Below are 22,258 nucleotides of genomic sequence, written 5' to 3' on the forward strand. Positions count from 1 at the left end.
ATACAACAGATTAGATTTGACAGCTACTTTCTGTTTGCAGGAAATACACTTCTAGGAGTACAGCAAGTCATGTTTGTTGTATCTCATCTCACCTCTCATTTTCCCCTTCATTTCCACATGGTGTTGATCCACAAGTATCCTCTAATTTCATTTTTTTAAAGCATTAGCACCCACTTTGATCAAGTATTAAAAGGATTTTATTTGTTTTTACAAATACACAATGGAAAAAGAATTAAATTCTTTGTGTACAAGGTTTTTAATGAGATCCATCAACTCCAATAAATTTATTCTGTGTTTCTTTCTGACCAGCTGCTAGCAATCTGAACCTTTCCCTGACTCTTTCGAAAGCCACAGCTGGATGCAACCACTACTTCTCATGGACAGCCTGTACAGGGTGTTGCACCTGAATATTTGAACAGTTAAGCCAAGAATCAAGGATGACTGGAAAAACTCAGACTTGACTATTAACACTATTGTGGCAGCTAGCAACAATGTGGCTGCTTTCAAAAAGTGCTTAACTTAGTAAAGCTGTCACAGTGCAGAGGTAAAAGGTGAAAGGGCATGCAGCAAATGAACTAAAAAGAAGCTATCTGAACATAGAAACACCATTAATTTAAAGGGGGTGGCTGTTTGGACATAAACCAATGTTGAGTTGGTCTACTGTTTTTCTTTTAGACTTCAAAGGAAAAGTCATCTAACTCACCTCAAAGCACACAAGTTTAAAAAAAAAAAAAAACGATGCATTTGAGAACTTCAGTATCTACAGAAAACACCAGTTAGCAGTCTGCTCTGCTCTAGCAGATTTAACAGTGGAAAAAAAAAAACAACACATACTACTCAAGATAATTCAGTGCAAGTTAGGAACGGGGGTAAGCATATTGGCAAATTGTTTCCCCTGCTGTAATTTCATAAAGCAGGGACATGAGTTTGCAGTGTATCCAATCTGGCATCTCTCAAAGCCATCGTCCCTCCACAAAGCAGGACTCAAAGATGAGTTCTACTTCAGAATACAATTTGAAGCACATAGACACTCCCCTAGCACACTAAGTGAAGTTTGACTATGAAAAAGAAAAGTAATTTATTGACAAACTGATCACACACAGATACTGTGTTTTATTTACAGTAGTACCACACATAGGTCAAGGATCAACGTCAAACATTTAGTAGTCTAAACTTAGCTACAGAGGTTATTCTCCCCCCTGGTTGCTTCACTGGATAGTAAGTTGTCTTTTGAGTTAGCTTGAAAGTTCTTCATTGATGACAAAAATATTTGGGGTTTAAATTAAATAAGGTTGACTAGAAGACAGCTGTAAGCAATCAGTCTAATCTAGTGAGAATTTTTCAGTTGCCATCTCTACCAGACATTCTACCAATTACCCCACTATTTCTACTAAGGGTAGTAACAACAGTAGCACTTTGACACGTTGTTTAAAAAACAATCACCATCAGCAGCCTGTCCACACTGTCACTTCTGCAACTACTACAAGAACTGAAAACATTAAATTGCAGAAGGACAAGTGCAAGCATATGTAAGGCTGTACAAGTATAGATAGTTATTCTATAAACTTGTAAGAGCATATAGTCCTGCCATCTGACCTAAAAGTCAGTTCAAAACTTTTATTTCTGGGATAATATTTTTTTTTGTATATCATCTGTTTATTTAATAACAGGACTGTTACAGCATGGATTTTTCAAGATTTGCATTAAGCATGACAAATCAACATCATTTCTTGGCACTCAACTCACTTGAAAATTTGCAAAACAAAAAAAAAACATTTCAAAAAACAAATTAGCATTTTGGAAATTTCACATGACATTACAGAGCCAGTTATCACTTGCAAGAATGTCGTAAATAAATGGAACTCATTTGCTTTATTGTAGTACTTCAAAACTTGGCGAGTAAGAACATCTCCTGCCAACAGACTGTTGATTGGCATTTGGGAGTTAAAGCTTAGTAGCAGTTCACTTAGGGACAGTTCTACTTTGTTGAAAACATATTTCTTTAACTTCCCTCTATTGTGTTCAGTAGTTTTTTTTGGGGGGGAAAGGATTGATTAGTGTTGTACACTGTACATGTGTACAGAAAAGTACAAGGGAAAGAGATATCAGGTGAATTCCAACGAGAAATGCAATGCTTTTGACAAAATTCTTAAGAGCTCTCACTGTTCACCAAAGTTGATTTGAAAAGTGCCTTGCACTTCACTACAGACAGTTTTCTTCTATCTGAGAAATACCATCTCTGGATAAGAAGTGAGAAGTTCGAATTACTTCCTTTGTATTCATTACATCTAATGCATATAGTATGACTTTTTAGGCTGCTTAAAAATACAGAATATATTTCCATGTCGTGCATGAATTATTTCAGATAATGCATAAAATAACAGTACAAAAAAATGTGTGTAAGACTTAACTCCTTGGGTTTATATTGGTACCAAACTGAAGACTACCATCTGAAAAATAAATCTTTAAAACAGACCTTGATGGAAATGGAGGTCTTATCTGGTTTTGACTTTTCAATCTTTAGCATTTAGAAAAGGAATTCCACTTCTGTTAACTCATGAAATGGGAAAAGGAACTGAAGATGGGAATAAAAACCTAATGGTACTGGCCCGATATACTAGGAACAAGCCATGGCTGTTAACAGCAGTGTCTTACTTTTCACATGCAAGTTGTGTTAAAGATAAAATATCAGCAATACCACAGTACACTTTTTTTTTTTTTTTACTTTATACAAAGAAGTAAATCTGTTTGAAAAGTACATGCAAGTGTGCTGGCTGGAATTTAAATAAATTTTTATTCATAAAAATTAAAATGCTTACTCTTTAAAGGTTAGTGAGAACAATATTTATCTGTATGAATTACAATCAGAAGAAAATAACTCATCAACTTAACTTCAACTTATTTCCTAATTTGATTGTCCTCAGAAAAATAAAAAAGCTACTTACAGCACAGTAAAATTTCCTCAAAAGCAAGTGTAATCTCTAGTATAAATAATCCAATCCTACAGACTTCCTTTCACGCTGTCATACCTTCTGGAAGGAGTCTGGAAAGAGTTGTGGGGATCCACTTCTCCCTGGCCAACTTAATCTGTTTTTGAAAGAAACACTATCTCGTAACAGTTTTGAAATCCATTTTTATTTTTTTCAGCTCTGCCAGAATAAATTTACTATTGGATGGTCCAGGGGCTTGGTCCCAGGGCAGGGAGGAAGGGGAAGGTGGTCTTGTGCCTGATTTTAAACCCCAACATTTATACACAAGCTCCAGTGCACATCAACAACTTTGCACCCACTTTTTAGTAGTAGTAGGCTGTTACTTGTTCACAAGCTCCAGGCTAATTCATCCAACATGATACTCCATTAAATGAAGATCAAAATTTTGTCTGCAGTTTTAACATTTGGGGAAAAAAAATGGGGACACACATACGTAGCGATACGGTAGACATCTCTACTGTGCTATAAAATTGACATCTCCATCTGCCATAGTGCATGCAATATATTCATGAAAGAAAATACGTGGTGCTCTCTTCTCTTCACAGTATTTAAACCTCTACTGTAAAAGCAGCTTAAAACTATGCCACAAGACTACACTGTCCATCTTAACCACAGGCAACCTGTTCAGCAAGTCAGGCACTGGAACTTTAATATTTTTTCCCCAAGTTCAAATGAGCCTGTCATTGAGACAGTAAGACTTGGTCTGCTTTAATTTGCACCAGAAAGCTGGTAAGGAAACATTTAGAGCCATTTATTATGTGGATTAAATATGACTTATTTTGCAAAATACAGCATATTTTTCTGTTTGCAAATCAAACCAACTGTCTTTACATGAGCAGATTTACACAGTTGCAGTACACAGATAAGAGTTCATAAATAAAAATTCTATTCCGTATACCATGCCTAGCAATTTTCAAGTCAATGTAGCCTCCAATGCATATAAATAGTGTGGCTGGTACAGTCTTCACCAAAGATGTGTCTCCCGAATCTCTGCAATGATTTGACTGGCTCGCTGCAGGGCCTGCACACGGAAAGACAAAAAAGACAGAGTTATTTACTGCTTCTGAAGGGATTTCTCAAAGAGGCAAGGAACAGCAATCTAGAAAGTTGTATGTTAAAATTTAAATCAAAGCCAGTTGCTTTCGTTAAAAAAAAAAAGTGATAACAATCTGCAACAACATTAAATCCAATCTGGACAAATCCAAAATTAAATTTGGTCCTGTGAAATTTACAGTCTGAAAAACAATTCTCCTCAATCAAATATGTTTATTGTATAGGAACAAGGATTATACTTGCTACAGGGGATCTTGGACAAGTGGTATCTCAGAGTATCTGGTCTCTCAAATGCAGTCTGTATGCAAGAGAGAAGCACCTCTTGCTATTTGTTTATTGAAGCTCCACTGGCAGCTGAGAGGCATTCTTTTCTATACAGTTCAAAGAATCGTAATGAAAAAATGAAGAGTTCTGTAAACGGATACATCCCAAATGCACAGATGTACACTGTGGTCATTATAACCAAGTCTCAACGTTCCCATTGTTTATATTACAGGGAGCTACCTAGAGATGGCACCAGCCATTGGCCCATCGGCACCGTGTAAAGCATTAGAAGATGGGAACCGTAGTTACAACACTAATCAATCCTTTCCCCCAAAAAAACCTACTGAATACAATAGAGGGAAGTTAAATAAGAGCAAGTGATCAAAAAAAATGTGTAAGTTAAAAGAATACTAGACGAGAGCTTCTGTTTTAAACCTCAAATACAGTTTAACTCCCTTCTTCCCAAGTACTCAGTCTACATAATACTATGTAATATTTCTACTCATGTATTGCTTCAAATTCCTCTAGCAGAGAGAAATAATACCCTGACATACTTTTTTAGAAGTAGCATGATTAAAAAGCAGGGCAAATCTTTCAAGAATCTCACATTTACATGGTTTCAATTTCATTGGGTGTTCTCATGAGTTCCTGATCTTATTTTTTTTTAATACCTTTTTTCTTTTTTAATACCTTTAGCATATCAGCTGCCTCTTTTCTGCGCTGTGCCATGTCTTCAGACTCTGTCAGAAGGTCATCCAACAGCAAGGATTTGTACAGCTGGCCTACCAGCTCACTCTGAAGAGTGTCTTTCACGTGGTTCACCAGAAAATGCATCACTGCCTTTGGCACACTGCAAGCACAAAAAGATTGTTGCTTCATGAAAGCTAATCAAAACCAGGTCTGCTCTAAATTTAAGAATGCACAATGGGAGCAAGCAGCTACACAGAACCCTGGCTCAAACTACCAGGAATCTACTGCTAACATAAAACAACTTTTCAATCTCAAGTAAATGAAGTATGTGCAATTTAAAGAGCTGATGAAATTCTTGAAACAGGATGGCAATATTGTAAAGGACATGAAAATAAATATGGTGTAAAAAATACATTCAAAATAAATTACTTTCTTCACTAGAGACCAGAACTCAAATCTTTACTGTGCTAGGCACAACAAAAAAGCTAAGTATTTCACTCCAGAATCAATCTTCATGTGTAAGTGAGAAGAAGAGGCGAGGGAAGGACTGAAGCATCCAATCTTACTTATCAGATTAACTGAAAATAGGATCACTGTTCAAACAGTGGGCCATATTATCTCTAGCATGAGACAGCATGAAGGCAATTTTCAACTGCAAATGGGAGTTTAAGTGTGCAGAATATATTTGACTAGAGTGGAGGCAGATAGGAACCAATGAGAATCAAGAACAATCCTTCAGAAGAAGACTACAGAATCTGTAAAGCAACATTTTTCAGTTCTGTGTCAGGCTACAGTATCCCCCTCCCCCCCAAAGAAGCCATGGTTTCAACTCTGATTTCCCCACCATTAAAGTTCCTGAAAAAAATTATTAAAGTATTGAATATAGCAAAACCTGATTTTCTTGGGGACTTAAGGTGTGTGTATCTTTACTCTTCTGATAAAACAGGCAAAAATATTTACTTGAGCACTGACAAAGTCAAATCGTTACGCTAACACAGTACCAAAATCTGAAGGTGTAAACACAGGATCAAAAACTGAATTACAGCATCTCAGGTTATTTCATCACAATAGCAGCAACCAACAACAAAAATAGTGATGGTCCTTCCCAGCTGATAATTAAAAAATACTAGTTTAAACAACCTTGTTGACATACCACTAAGCAGTATTTTGCAGCTAGTGTGGTCTGGGACCTCACATAATCAGTACGAACTCATTAAGCAGTGGCCTCATCACTCTTCTCGTGCCCACAGCCTAAATCTAAATCTAAATTGTTATCCTGGGCATATCGAGAGTTTTTGTTCCAAAGAATGCACTTCTTTCATAGTGCTGCAATTATCATTGCACCATTAACTTGACAAGGAGCATGCAAGTCTAAACAGACAGATCCAAGATCAACCTAGATCCATCACCGCATCTCAGCTCTTGGAGTCACACTCCCAGATCTGGTTAGGAATTTTCCCACTGCTTTAAGGGTCCTTACTGGGCAGCTGGGAGAAGACTTCTGGTAAATCATGATGAGACAGTATAGGTCTATTAATACTGAAATAATTCAATTTACTTCCTCTTTTTCAAGCCAATGCATTGCAAGTTCTACCAAAGAAAGAACTGAAGAAGGAAGCCCAAAATATTTTGGGTGTCACCTGGCTATGAGTGAAAGCAACTCAAAACTCAGGTTCAAGGCCATGTGGGGACAGGTACCATCCAAGTAAGAGCCTGAATAAGCTCTGCAAGTATGATGTGGGATGGATATGAGTACAATCTTTGAAAGATATCTCCTAAAAATACTTCTGAAGTAGGTAAGGTTGCTCTAATGCATCAAATTTACAAAGCTTTAGACAGCATTTTTGCTATGTATTTAGTGCAAAGACTGTAAAGGGCTTGTTTAGAGCACGTGAGGAAGCAACACTACTGGTAGTGACACAGCAGTAAAATTAATGTAAACAAAGCAATTCCCTACCATGAAATACAAAAAAAAAAATACACTGAAGAGTATGAAAAGTTCTATGACCTTGCAAAATCTTCTCTAAACTCCAGTTTCCAGATTCCACAGTTTCCCATATAAGGAGTTATGTTTTTGCACAAAGACTGACAGGAAATTAAATGTTAAACCATTCTTTGCTACAAAACAACAGTTTTTAAGGAAGACTTCAAAGATTTTCCATAGTTACATACAGTGGAAATACTTATTATGTTATTTCCATCCTTATAGCTAAGGACTAGAAAACTTGGCCACAGTTCCTATTCGACCTCCCTGTTTGAAATAATAGGATAGCAAAGCGGAGTTCTACTATTGCTACATAGCCCCCAGAGTTTATTCCAGTTATTTGCTGCAAAACATACATCTAAATTGCAGCATCTTCCAGAAAAGCTCTAGTCTTCTAAGTAACAAATTGAATCATTTACATAATATAATACAGAACTAAACCTATTAGAGAAAACAATACTTCTTCAGCCTTCTTAACTCTGTGTGAGGTTGTTTTACTGCTGCTTCCTCTGTAAAAAAAAAATCCCTCTGCCTAAAAAAATTAAAATATGATTTAAAAAGCCACAATTACATACATGACCCTTGAGATATCACAACAATTGGATAGCTTAAATATTTCTAAGGCAGTTTGGTTTTACCTGTCCTGAATGTTCTTTCTAACAATAAGGAAGTAAGATTTAATGAGTCGTTCAATCACTTCACAATCTCGTTGCTCACGGGCAGAAAGTTTGCGTGCAACAGGTACAGGCTACGTAAAAAATAAAAACATAAGGTTACAAGTTCTGCTCATCTATATACATGTATATACATCAAACTGGGGGAGATCAAAAGGAACTACTGCTCTTGTAGTGTGATAATTTGATACATGTGACCTGTCCTGCAATAAACCTATTATTTAGAAATAAACATCAAAAGACTTCAACATCCCAATCTTTGAAACTGAAAGGTCAGAGGGCACAATCACTTTTTTTTTGGGTAAAAGCTCACTAAAGGAATTAAGCTGTGCAACGACTAAGAATTTGCATCTATTTTTACTTTAAATACCTTTTGTTTTTAATGATTCGTCCAGTATCAAAAATGCCAACTTTAGCAAAAATGAGTAGGCATTTGAGTTGAGACATGAGCTGAAATTTGCTTCTGTAGAAAGTGTGATCTAGACAGGATTTTACTTGCACAAGAATTTGTGAAAGGAAGCCAAATATCCCAAATCATAGGCTGAAACTAGAGGGAGGAAAAGAAGGACTGAGTAGCAGGAAGGGAGGAGAGAGGGGCTAGAGCTCCCTATAGGGATAACTATTTATGAAGATACACATTACCATCCAAGTCACAAGATCTGGGCTTCATTATTTTCTTTCCTGAGTCTGAATTATGAAGAACAGGTATCTGTCTTGCATGACACTCACCACATCTAATAGGTTTACAGCATGTCCTTTTTGAGGACTAGCAGGAAGGGCTGCAGCTGGTTTCGATTTTTCCTCTGCTGATGCCTCTTCTGCTTTTGAGGGTTTAAGCATTCCTCTCCAGCTGCCTGTTCCAGACTCCTGGGACACATCTCCTGTTCCAGGAGCAGCCTGCACAAACAACACAGTAAAGAAAAATTGGAGAGTTAAAATGCTAGCACTGCAAAGCAGTGTCTGATCAAATCTTCTATTACGGAACTCTGCGTAACTAAGAAGCAAGATTTTCATACATATAATTTTCTTTCTACATCCTGTTCTTCACATTCTCCACCTTTGTTTTCCCTTTGGGAAACTGATTAGAAAAACACTTTTAATCCATTAATGGATGTAAACTTAGGAGTTGTTTTTGTTTCCTAATTCTTAAGAAATAACTTGACACTCCACAAAATAAATCCCATCAAGACCCTGTAATGTGAAGTTCAAAGACTTGTATTACAGCAACAGTTTGCTGCTTTGCTGCTTACAGCAGAAACGAGAGTATCAATAAAATGAAAGCTTTTTAAACTTGCAACCTTCCTAATAATGGTATGAAACTGTTCACACAGACAAGGTCCCCAGATGTTTAAAGGTCTACGGATCACTTCTGGAATATGGAATAGTCTTCCTAAATCTATTGGGTTTTACCACATATTCTTGGACCTATACTATCATGATCATTCTGAAAGCACATTTTAGGGATCACCAAAGCTCTTAGAAGAGTTCTTGAATTTATTTATAAATTATTTGTACAGAAACCAAAGTTCCTCATAATGACACCTGAAAATACGCACATTTATGTCTCCAGGTACCAAAGCTAGGAATGTATTTGTACTGCCAGACCTCAAGTTACTGAAGGCCTTTCTGTACTAAATCAAAAAGAAAAATCTTCGTCTTCTGGAAGTGAAGATCACAGTTTCTGGGAGTAAAGCTTTCCATTCCAGGGAAAGAATGACTCTCTGGTCTTCTGAGAAGAGGACATAACACCCAACTCTTACACATTAGAAATCACTGGACAAAAGAAATATTAGTAGATGGTGTCCACCACATGTTAGATAAGTAAATAAAAAAAGACAGTTTATTTTGATGTGGAACGGTCTTAACTTTTAGTTTGTACCTTTCCATAAGCCTAGCAGCTCTTCTATTTACTACCATACTGTAAAAGAAAAAAAAAAAAAAAAACAACAGTGTAAACTCAGTGCTGGTCATTAAAGGCTCTAAACTGCTACTGCTTATGTCTTCCTACAGGAGAAAATAAGCTAAAGCTATCTACTGTGCTTACAACTGAAACACCACCATAGCTGACCCTGGTTCTAAAGTGCAAGAGGAAAAAAAAAACATGGCAAACGGCTGCATGTCAGGAGGAAACCCAGCTAAAATGTGCACATAAGTCTTATTAAAATTGCACAAAACTGTTCAGAGACTGTTCAGAGTTCTTGCAATGTACAAAATACAAAATTCAAATCATCCTCGGCTAATAAGGACAGCTCCATTACTTTTTTTCTGACTGTAAGAGAGCTATGCAAAGTGGCAAAATTCCCCATGGCTCCCTCATTCGGTGCTACTGCAGAGCAGGCTGTATCTCCCAAGCAGTTTCAGAAACAAAGCTACATTCTTTCACACACGAGCACTAAGCATGCACTACCTAATAAAGAACAGGAAACACAAATTAAACCAAATTTGGCAGTTTCCTGCAGCTTCTGCGGCCACAATAGTATCCTTACATTAACTCCAGGTTTCTTTTTAGATGTTTGCAGCATATCAGAACCAATAAATCTTTGATCAAAACCATAACAAAGTTTCAATACCAGCTAGATTTTGACTTGAACCACTTAGCTCAGGACAGAAACAGCATCTTTACACAGCGGCAGAATGTACGTGTGCAGTGAAGCAAAAAGCCTGAGTCCTCTTGGTTACTCCTGCTACGCAGTTTGGTGACTATCCATCTTCTCTGACTTCACGTAAAAGCAATTAGCAATAAAGGCTTTACACTACTGAGCTGTTATTTCAACATGACAGACAGCACGCCTGAAGTGTAAAAAGCCACTGCAGAACACATTTCACAAATAGAAGTGAACCAGGGATTGAACGATTAAGTAAGACGACAAAAAGGGGGCTCAGGTTGGAACAAAGCCTATAAGGATTCCCTGCAGGAAGCAGGAAACTCACATTTTTAGTTTATCTTCTGTTCTCCTTCTTTAACTGTCAACACATTAAAAACATGCAGTTTAACAACCATGCTGAAAAACTTTGATCACAATACTGTTGCACCAAACAAGCAATTGACTACTATATTTTGCACCACAATATATTACAACCAAGGGGTAAAACAGAAAGCAGTGGCTTTGCCACCTGGTAGTACATCTCTACCCACATACTGCAGTCATGAAATGTCAAGTAGTCTACACCCAGTAGGGAACAGTGGGCTGGGGACAGAGCCCGAAATACAGACTGCTTTCCACAGTACCTGAGGTGCACCACAACATATTTCGCATGCAGTGCTTATAGGAAAAATCAAGACAGACCTTGCCATCAGCCTCAGCAGAAGCAGCAGTAACAGTCTCCTGGGAAGCAGGTGTCAATGCACCTGGAGCTTTAGTAGACTAAGGAAGGTGAAAAATGCAGGGAGGAAAAAAAAAAAAAAAAATTTCAACTGAAAACCACCAAATCTACCTAGCAAACTTATGCACTTTTATTTGCTAATATCTTTTTGTCTTTAATAAAAAAATCCAGAAAAGAAAAGATTTTGGATTTACAAGCAACACAGTAATACAGGCAGGAAAAAAAAAAAAAAAAAACATGTTGAAGACAGTAAAAGGACTTTTGCCTTATCTGGGTTTCAATTTTTCAGCTCCTTCACTGATGATTTAAATATGAAGTCAATTAAAAGAAGGATCAAACAGCACTAAAAGCCATCTCTAGATTTCTACCTTACATTCTCAGTTCATCCATCAGCTGACTTTTACTAAATAAAGGCACTAATATGGAAGTCCACTCTGAGACTTCATCTTACTCTTTAAGCTAAGAAACTGATTTCTCAGCTGTAATCATTCCTATTACAACCTGTGATGGGTTTAAACTATTTTCTGTATATTTGAATTCTAAATACATCACGGCATAATAAATGCATAACTGTCTAAAATCCTAGCTGTCAGTCTGTTCATTCCCACAAGGCAGTATTTTCACGATGCTTGATAACCAAGCAACTTAAACAGACCACATGACTAGATTACGATGATCAACTGAAAACTTTCTCCTCCGTTTTCTCCCAGAGAAAGTAAGACTGCACTAAAACTGCAGTCTTAAGAGTAGCTTTAAAAAGACCCACTACATTGGCATGCTGATTATTTTAAATCAGTTGTTTATCTTTTGAAATCAGTGTCACAGCCATAAATTGAAGCTTTCAAGTTCTGACTCCATCTTTAACAACTGCAAACACTCTCACCTGAAATGACACTTAAGTAATATGTGTAATACTAATGTAAATTTATAGGTAAGTCTTCAGAAATCCCAAATTTAAAACCTGCATCTTTGGAAGAAGAAAACAACATTCCACTTCTATCTTATGAAATTCAAAGACAAAAGTCAATATTCTGGAAGCTCCCAAAACTGTTACTAGTACAGCAGATCAAAGTTCCCAACATTTAGATTAGCTCAAAGCAGAATGTGTTAAACTTAGAATGAGTAAATAAAAATCAACATTTACTCACCTTGTCTCGTGGCACAGAAGAAGGCAATTCCCGGGCTAACCTGTTACGCCTTTGTTCCTTTAAAAACAATTCAGCAAGACCTCAATTATGTATCGCTGTATCGACACACAGCCAAGACTTTTAAAGATGACTTAAATTTTAGAGACAAACAGTATAATAACATTTCATCCAGTGACATGTAGCAATCCTATGATCCTATGAAAGCATCAATTATTTTCCTGAAACTACTCTGATTACTTGGCCAAAAGTAATACACATTTTTTTGCAAAACTTTTTGCAACACTCTCTATAGTCAAGACTAGAGCCTTTAGATAACAGGATCAAAGCTAAACAGTTGGGCTCTGTGTATATTCCCTACAGCTTTTATTAAGCATTAAATCTTCAAAGTAATCCAAAAGAATTTGATTTCACATCCAGCAAGGTTGACTCTGATTTGCCCAGAAGGAAACATTCGCTTTATAACAAAATAACTTGAAACAATCATGACAAAGATCTGTTTTTTCTTGCAAGCAAGAACTGATTGTCCATTGAATAAAAATTAAGATATTTTACATGGTTTGTTTCTTCAAACATTTCAGTGTCCTGTTCAGGAAGATACTGGAAAAGAGCTAACATAGGTAACACACAATAATACAATAATCTCATACATTCAACTTCACACAATCTTAATTTTTGTACTCCTAGCAGTTTGTGCAGACATTACTCCTGAACTAGATTGAAGAGCATGCAGTCTATCAAGGCAAATTCAATTGCATAACCAGTCAAACCAAAATTTATTTATAAAAAAGAAGTTAGAACCAACAAGCAAAAATGACAACATAAACATTTTAAAAAGAACTCTACTATGAAAAAATGTGTTGAATCAGCAAGAGAATACAGGAATTATTAACAAGCTCTTAGTCAGATGGATGAAATACTGCAACAAAAATCAGACTTGGAGAAAGAACTGAGCAGATCAGTTGTAGGACAACCGTTTCCATAGGATGTCAGCAACAAAGTTTACTTATCAAAACTGGACTTGAAAAAGAGAAAAGGCTACTGAAGCTGTAAAAGCCTGATGGGAGAGTGATGGAGAAAATTGTTTTAGGGAGATGGAAGTTCCTGAATCTGTGTTCAGGAACTATACCAAAGGGAAGCAGAAATTAGAAGCTGAACAGAGGAAACAATACCTGTATCATCATTTCATGAATGAGAGGAACATTATAGCTATTGACACATTCTGTCAGAGAGAAGATGCAGTTACTTTGACATTAAAGAGTATTTCGCATCCATATTTTTAAAGTTTCTCTTGCAAAATTTCACTTAATAGCCATTACTCAGATGCCCAACTTATTTTCCAGGAGACATACAAACAGAATTGTTTTCACTGAAACATCAGCCACTGGTTCTGCATGTAATATGCAACATAAATCTAATAAATCAGCTGATCACAAGATAAACATACACCGTATTTGTAATATAATCAAATCTTTATACTTCAAAAGGTAGAACTATGGTAGAAGCACAGATGTGTCAGTTTCTTTCTATGAAGCAATTATTTAGGCCTTCATTTGAAGAATCGAAAGACATTTAACAAATCTATAATCCATGATCATAAAAATACTTTTGACTTATCCACTTTTCTGCTAAGCATACAGAAATTATTTTTAAGAGGATGTATTTTCTTACCTCGATGTTGTTATTCATTAACCCACAGGCATCAGCAAAATCTGGATGTTTGGTATTAATATAGGCTAACTCAATAGCCACTAAATTATGAACCTGCAATGAAATGGCATTCACGGTTCAAAAATTCAGTGAGTAGATCTAATGGCAGTGAAGAACAATGACCTACAATGCAGTCTAACTGTCCACAGCCAAAAAACATTTTTACTGCCCCAAAGACATTAAAGCTCTGACCCTGAAAAAAAGCAAGAAGGGAATTAATTCTTTCACTGCAATACACTCAGACCTTCAGCTCTTTTTTGAAGTTGTAACAGTTTAACTTGTTGGCTTTATTAAGCTAACCCCTCTCCAGCAAGAAGTAAACAAAACTCAGCCATTTAAGGAGTGTTCTATATGATGTAAGCTATATAGTCAACCTTCAGTCACAAGCCATCCACGTTTGAACTAGTGAGAGATGTCCCGCTATAAGCACATACAACAATTTTTGTTTGCTTTTCACATTAAACATACATATAGGTGTACAGAGACAATACCTTTCTTTCCTCCCCAATAAGCAAGCCTAAAGCAGACTTTTAGCTTTGGATAAACGTATTTTAATATTAGAAGTTGAATTTTCAGCTCTTGTTAACTAAAAGGCATTAAAGGTTAAATCAACATTTTATCTAAACCTTACCTTTGAAACAAATAGAATAAGGACTATAATTTAATTTTTACCATTGTGTCTTTAACTACTGTAAGTGAACAGCTTCTGTTACAGGGAAGGTAAATATACCTACATCAGAAAGACGAGGAGGCTTTACATCCAAGTTTTAGTAAAATCATCTTGGAAAATGGAAGCGCAGCAGACAATAAGCTGCAGAGCGTTCCACCCCACCCCTTTGATTTTTTATGTATTATCTTCTAATACAGAAGAAGCTACTTAACAAATATAAGTTAAGACTCCTTTAATAATTTGGGTTCCTCACATTACACAGCAAACAGAAGCATCAAGGAAAACTCTAGAAAACATAATTTTCCCAGCAAAATTATAGTAGATGGAAAATTACCATTTCATTTGTGACAGGAAGTCTTCTACGGAGAAGACAAGTTACTACTTCAACTATGGCATCATGCAATTTAGGAAACCTCAATAACTCCTAAAAAAAAAAAAATACTGGTGAGATTTTAAGACTTTTTTTTTTTTTGGGGGGGGGGGGGAAGGGCGGTGATATGGAACATAATTCAGGCACACTTTACCTGTGTACTGTAATTACTACAATGCTGGATAATCCTCTGCATTTCTTCATGAACCAGCTCCACACAACGCAAGCTAGGCTCTTCTAAACGTTTGATTTGCCTTTTAACTAGCAATTCAAATGAAACTTCAGGAACAAACAAGGCAGGACGGGGACCCTAGTTCAAAAGAAGGGTAAATTTTGCTAAGTTGCATATTAAAACAACAAGCATTTATAAGTAGCAGTATTTTATGAAGTCCTGAATAAAGCAGGCTACAGTTTTCACATCCAAAAGAACACTCATAACAGGCCTTGCCACTTTAAAAATAATACATATTAAAAGAATATAAAATCTTTACAGACTAAAGAAACTCAGAAAATATCTTTAAGACAAAGTTTGTGTTAAATAATAATTAACCAGAACCCTTGTTGAATCTTGAACATTTCTACTTAGTCTTACAACCACGAACAATTCTTTCCAGGTTTGTGTATCCAAGTTTAAACGGAATTTCTTACAAAGACAGACATTCTTTTCCTAATTTTCAGCAGACAAAAATCCAGCAATTCTAGACATACAATTCTCACTGCATGATAGCTGGGTTTGCTGTTAAATATACTTGTAATAAAGTGTCACTGTGTCAATATTTGGGATATTTTCATTTATCACCTTACAGACAAATGCTCAGCTATACACAGGATGCTTTTACCTGATTTTTTTTTTAAAGCTAAATGAGCTTGAGAAACACAACGATGTGATGCTTCACAGAAAAACAATACATCTTACCAGTCACTAAATGCTGCATTACATTTACAGAAGGATAAGAACATGCACACAAATCACTGCTGCAGTGTACTTAATGTATTCCAAGTCTGAATAATTACTGACCACGCAGAAACGCAAGTGTCTGTACCCAGCAGAACACAATACAAAAGCTGACTTGTTTGATGTTCAAGTCAATCTCTGAGGAGTGAACGTTCCATATAATGGCATATTGAAAAGTAATATTTTTACTTACTTACTTTTTAAAAAGTAATTTTTAAAAAAAGTAATTTTTTTTAAAGTAATATTTTTACTTTACTTACTTGTAATTCTTACAACACTAATTACCATATCCACAACAAACCCAATTAGCCATGTAAATACCGAACCATTAAAAAGTCACATCCAGTAATAAAGAATAAAAATATCTGAACAAGTCCTAGCCCATAGATCTCACGGTAAGTCTTTATACCTAGCACAGAAGTTCTTAATGCAAAATAAATGCATGGGAAGTTTTTCATCACCCTTTCTGTAATATATGATAGCTTCACCATAGGGTTGCCAAAGCTGGACTGGAGCTTAATTTAAACCTACAAGCAAAAGAAATGAGTAAGCATTCCCCTCAAACTCATTAACTATCTGATAATAGCTGCAAATTTGGATTTTGTATTTTTCACTTCAAATGCCTAAAAGCAGGATTCAGCCTATTTGCATTAACTCTTTCAGCTGTAAATTAGAGTCCTGAAAGGGCACAAATTGATCAAACTTTATTTTGAAACCAGTAACACTTAGAATAGAGAGTAACACTCACAGTAGCATTTCTAATGGCAGTCAGAATATCAATTGTGTTAAGGCCACCTAGAGGATCAACAGATTCTAAGGTTCTTCCAAAGGTCTCATGAAAAATGTAACAGATTCTGGCTCCACCACATCTGAAAGAATAAAACAACAACTAAAAACAAGGAAAAAAGCTTTCACTGCAAACATTTTTACAGTTACTTGGATTCAAACATTTTTGATTATGTTATGCTCTGATGTACTACTATTGCCAATATAAACCAGCAAGAGCTGCTGGGTCAGTCAATATTCTAGAAAAACATTTAGTACTTACAGCTCAGAAGTCTCTATGTATTTTGCTGTTCCTTCAATAGTATTACAATATTCTGTGGCAAATTTGGTAATAAGCTGCAATAAAGTGGCACTTTTGTCCTCAACAGGTTCCCCATAGCTGTTTAGCAGAGACTGGTATTGAGCAGCTAAAACATTGATTCTGGTTTTCAGTTCTGGCAAGCAATCCCTGATATGATGCATTAGTAGTCTAAAAATGGAAAACAGGTCTTCATGAGAAGGAAGGAATAATTTCAGCTTTATCATCTCTATCAAAAGAGACAGAAAATTATCATCAAAGGAAAACATTTGCTCAGGAAAATTACAGTAAATGCAGAAATTGAATTTGGGAACAGAGCTGTTTCACTGTACAGCACCAAAAGAAAAAGGAAAGATAAAAATAAACGGTAATTCGTATTTCTAACACACCAATCTATATCTTAATGTACCTTTAAAAGAATGAATTTATTTTAATTTTTTTTAGACGTAATATGTAATACCTGTTCAGTGTTCTAGCGAGATACTTAGTTCCATTTCGATTGGCTAGGGAAGGATACTTCTTTTGAAGAAAACCATACTCATCACGGATAGAATCAGCTACGCTCTTCTTATTGTTAATATCCAACTGACTCCTGAAGTTAAAAGGCAGAGTTGCACACTAGTTAATGGATGCAAAGGAAAAACAATTCACACTTCTTGTTTTCCTGACAGGAGATCTGAACAGATGGTTTTTGCTTTACAGACATAACCCTTCTCCCTTATAAAATAGGGTTTTATTTGCTGTTCCATGGAGCACAGATGGCAAATTGGTACAGGTAGCTGTCATACATACACAGACTGAGCAAAAAACTTCTATCAACACTGCATGAGATTTGACCTAGCTGATGCAAAAGGTAACATGCACAACTATAACAGTCATATGCATTTAACATGATCATAGCACTAGTGTGAAAGATCTGTTAGTGCCATATCAGCAATAATATGAACAGCTAGCTAATCAGAAACATCCCTCAAGCTAAAAATCAGTACTGGAAAGAAGTAACATAACAGTTCCTGTAGAAGAAATGTCCCTACTCCTTTCTAAACTAGCAGTTGATTGACTGGAAGAAGAACAGATTTTTGAAAAGTCACCAATGAGCTTGTTGCTTGCATGCCTGTTTCAGCATCAGGTCACTTTATTCTTAAACCCATGCTCATGGTTAAATAAACCCAAAGCATTATGTCATATTAAGAGTCTTTAAAAAATGATATAAATGTGCCCAGACAGACCTGTTCACGACTCCAATGATGCCAAGTTTTACTGGAATCACTCTTCCCATAAGCACATCCATAGCATCAGTGCCAGCATCCATGAGATCCAGCTTTGTGATAACAGCAAGGGTTCTTCGACCTACCAAAAGGAAAACTCACTCAAAGGGATGTTTTGTCTTGATCAAGGTAGCTAAAGCTCATCATTCAAGAAGATCCTCAGGAATGCAGCATGAAGTATAACAGGACAAAGCAGCGAAGACCAGCACAACAATGTGTAGCACTGGCCTACCTGGAGCCCCTTATTAACAAAAGTGTGTTTGTTTATTATATATTATATATATATATATATATATATATATATATATATAAACACGCTTTGGCAGGTATTGCTCCCCATATGTATGTGGTTAAAGAAAAAAGTTTAGGTGCTATGCAGTTCAAAATTTTCACTAATTGCAACAAATATTTTTGCATAGTAGATGAGGTCAGAGGTGCTAAGTACTTGCAGAGAAGACTAAGGCAGGCAGGGGACCTGCAGGTGTGAGCAAACTGAACACTTTTCTAGGATCTATGTAGAACTAGATATAATGGCAATGTTTCAAACTATTTTTGAAACACCATTACTGGAGAAGCTGCCAGAGGAAGTAACAGGACCACTTCAAGCATCGTGGAAATACAGAGCCAGAATCCCAAGAGACTGAAAAAGCAGTATGGGATTACTTGTGCTAACAGAACAGACTTTTGTCAAATATGTGACAACGTTTTCTGAACGAAAATTAAAACTTCATTATTAGTCACCGTGGAAGAAATAGTGACTCAAAGTCACTAAGTAGATAAATATTGCATGTTTAAACAGGTAGGCTAACACGTACAAGTCTTATCTGGGGCCTTAGTATCTCCTTGGCTCTTAGGTCAGAAAATGGAAGTGGCAAGAACTTTTTCTTTTAAATCATAGCATGCTTTTCAAGTCTAAAAATAATCCAGTAACTCAGAAAAATGAGAAGGTGCTTGGCTCCTGAAACTTTCAGAAAATGCAACTTTGAAATTCTAACCAGTTTAGCACTTCAAATTCTCATTACATACCATTGTGCTTGCAACATAAGCTGCCACTCCAGACCTTTAAGATTAGAATTTTGGGAAGTGATCCAAAAGTCACAGCTGATCGCTTTTACAGGAATAAATTAAAAGGAAAGGGTCAGCTGCATTGAACGAGGACAATCTGACTGAAGACACAGCCAAGAGAAGAGATTCTCCCTCAAAGTCATGTGGCTGTGCAACCCGTAAACACTTACGCAGACAGGCCCAAGCAGACTTGCAGTTTGAAATCAGGTGAGAAATACTAATTTTAAGGAAAGAAGAATCTGAGCATAAAGCATACCGACACCAAGTTTTACCCTAATTTCAATATATACGTTCAAAGTATACATTTTCATCTTCTTTAGAATCACAGTGCCATTTATTAGTAAATAGTACCAACAGCACTTCTCATACACAAGAAACAGGTACCCAGTAGCTGCAGATCTATTTCAAAGTCATTAGGTAAATTTAAAATATCATAATCCTCTTTTTAGATTAAGTGAAATCAGTCAGATCTGCCATACAAGAGCAGGACATTAAAATGGATACTTACAGTATATGTTATTTTTACTCTTACTAAAAGTCATTAAACAAACAGCTAAACAGTTAAATACTAGCTGCAGGATGACATTTTCTCTCATAAAAGAGAGAATATTGGACAATGAAGCATGATGTCATCCTAACAGACTAAATTACTAAAAATCTCAAAACCTCCAACATTCTCTAATGCTATTTTGTTTATCTGAAACCAAAATTTGCTCATATGACTATTAAAATAGTTCTCTGGCCTGTTTGTAAGCCTGAAATCTCTTAAGATATTAATTCATCACAACATTTTCTGCTGCAGTCAGAAAATCTTTAAGCAAATATAATAATTATATCTTCTAGGAAATGCAGGAACATTTATTTTCCTTGCTACTTTTTAACCAACTTTAGCTTTATTTTAGGATTCACATTAATTTATTTTTTAAACGTATTACAGAATCTAGGGTTTTTGCTGCTTACCATCAGGATCCACCTCCCGTGCAATTTTAAGTGCTTCTGAAGTGGCCATATCTGTGTTAGCTGCTGTGACTGCCAGAATAATTGAATTTGGGTTGCTGATGAATTGAAGGATTAGCTCTCTTATTTGAAGTTCAATATCCTTAGGTTGATCACCAACAGGCACCTAGAGAAAAAAAAAAACAGCATAGAACTTTTCAAAATTGTACATTTACTCCTGTGTTAGACCACTCATTGAAGATTTATACTCTGCACACTATAAGAAAGTCTTCCAGCCCCTTTTTTTCCCCTTAACAAATGGGAAAAAAAAGGAAAATCCTGAAAGGAATAAAAGCTAAAAACCACTCTTATAAAAGTGAGAATCAACTCAGATGGTTTGTTTTGATACTGTTGTCAAGATGACTTACTATCCAAGAATCACCTGCACAACAGGCAGAGTGGGGTGCATATGTCTGCAGAGACAGGTAGAGAAGCCATCGTGATCACCTTGCCACAGAAAGTTATTCAAGATAAACAGAATCTGAACTCTTCTTCTAATGTATTCTCACTTTATACAATTTCTTAGGCAAAACATGCATAGCAGCTTCTGGAGAAACAATGGCAAAAACATTTTCAAACTTGTCAATTGCCCATCTATCTGCCGAAATGGATTTGAAATTTAAGTTGTCTCTCATCTCCAAGGGAATATGCTGCTTGTGCAATGCTTCCGATCACTCAATTTGTATAGAAAGAGGAAGAGCTTAAGTAAATCTCTCTCTTATAACAGTGGACAGCACCAGAAACTCAAATCCTACACCAGAACATGGTGACATCTCAAATTTATAGAGCCAAATAATTAAACCAAGGAACAATGTTGAAAGCTGTTTAACCTAACAATAGAGAACCAAGCCAAAGATTGAACATACACTCCTTGATTCAAAACATCGTGTTTACAGCGAGTCAGAAGAAAAGCATTACCTTTGTCATTCCTGGCAAATCCACAAGAGTCAGATTTACAACATTGGATGAAAAAATTTTAAGATGAATAGGTTCGGGACTGATTCCCTAGAAATATATTAAAGAAAAGTTAATCATTGTACTGGATTATGTTAATGACCACTTAGAAAGCCAAAAGCCAACCAACCAACCAAAAAACAAAACAAAACACAACAGGTTTCTTTCATCATATATCTTACACCTACCTACTTGGTGAGAAAAAAAAAAAAAAAAAAAAAAAAAAAAAACAGCCACATCCATCAACCGTTTGTCTTTGGAAGCTGCCCTGTTATCCTCTCAATATAATGCATAAAAGGCTATTTCAGTAATTATAATAGATAATTGAGAATAAAACACTTGATTTTATAATCATACATGAAAGCATGTACGTGGAAAAAACAGAAGCATATTTATTTTTTGCAGTATTATTATGGAAGTTTGGAAGTAAAGTGACAGCAATTCTCTGCACTTCCTTTTAGCTTAAGTCATTTATCTCATGAACAAGCAGCATAGCTATGATTTTTCATGAGAACAGTTCAATGCTTTTCACTTCTAGCTGCTAGAACTGCTTAAGAAAAGTTTCAGTAGCAAGAGGATGTACAGCAAGACAACGATGGACAGTTCAGCATTTACCTTATTATTTCCTGAAATCCTCTCTGTTTCATTTTCTATTTCCTGACGAATTTCATCAAAATCTGTATAGATCTGAAGTATAAAATAAGACTATTTAAATATCAAAGACAACATACTCTTACCTAATTGTGAAATAATGCTCCCTTCTCCAAGAGACAATGAAAATTCCTGTAACTATGTATGCCAAAGGTAAAAAAAGTAAGAATGACTAATAGCCCATAAGCTAATGCTAACAGAAATCATCAGTGCTAAAAACGAGATAACTCCACCTTGGCATTTAATCTGTTCCAGCATCAGGTGGCAGTTATTAGCACTTATTACTACCCCATCAATGTCAGACAAGGTAGACAAAAATAGCATCCACCTAAAGAGAATTTCAAACATTTAATTATATTGGTGATCTAGTTACAACCATTTGAAGTTAATGAACAACACAGAGCTTGAACC

At 35.9% G+C, this 22,258-nt stretch overlaps 1 protein-coding gene across 4 annotated transcripts in view; it reads right to left on the reverse strand.

Moving 5' to 3' along the window:
• Positions 1-1,048: 1,048 nt before the first annotated feature.
• Positions 1,049-22,258, reverse strand: part of DNM1L (dynamin 1 like) — a 39,572-nt gene continuing 18,362 nt past the window's right edge. For 2 of the 4 annotated variants that reach the window (XM_035344717.1, XM_035344707.1), the window contains 16 exons: positions 21,812-21,883; positions 21,161-21,247; positions 20,207-20,369; positions 18,143-18,263; positions 17,374-17,505; positions 16,878-17,084; positions 16,578-16,698; positions 15,029-15,184; positions 14,839-14,928; positions 13,796-13,888; positions 12,128-12,184; positions 10,943-11,020; positions 8,385-8,552; positions 7,620-7,729; positions 4,998-5,157; positions 1,049-4,011 (listed from right to left, as the gene is read on the reverse strand). In XM_035344717.1, coding sequence (XP_035200608.1) covers positions 3,955-4,011; positions 4,998-5,157; positions 7,620-7,729; positions 8,385-8,552; positions 10,943-11,020; positions 12,128-12,184; positions 13,796-13,888; positions 14,839-14,928; positions 15,029-15,184; positions 16,578-16,698; positions 16,878-17,084; positions 17,374-17,505; positions 18,143-18,263; positions 20,207-20,369; positions 21,161-21,247; positions 21,812-21,883 — 1,872 coding nt within the window. In that variant the 3' untranslated portion in view covers positions 1,049-3,954. The remainder of the gene's footprint in view (positions 4,012-4,997; positions 5,158-7,619; positions 7,730-8,384; positions 8,553-10,942; positions 11,021-12,127; positions 12,185-13,795; positions 13,889-14,838; positions 14,929-15,028; positions 15,185-16,577; positions 16,699-16,877; positions 17,085-17,373; positions 17,506-18,142; positions 18,264-20,206; positions 20,370-21,160; positions 21,248-21,811; positions 21,884-22,258) is intronic. The other 2 variants (XM_035344736.1, XM_035344728.1) reach the window with 1 other exon arrangement.

Source organism: Oxyura jamaicensis, chromosome 1 (genome assembly GCF_011077185.1).
Source record: "Oxyura jamaicensis isolate SHBP4307 breed ruddy duck chromosome 1, BPBGC_Ojam_1.0, whole genome shotgun sequence".
In the NCBI taxonomy this organism is placed as follows: Eukaryota; Metazoa; Chordata; class Aves; order Anseriformes; family Anatidae; genus Oxyura; species Oxyura jamaicensis.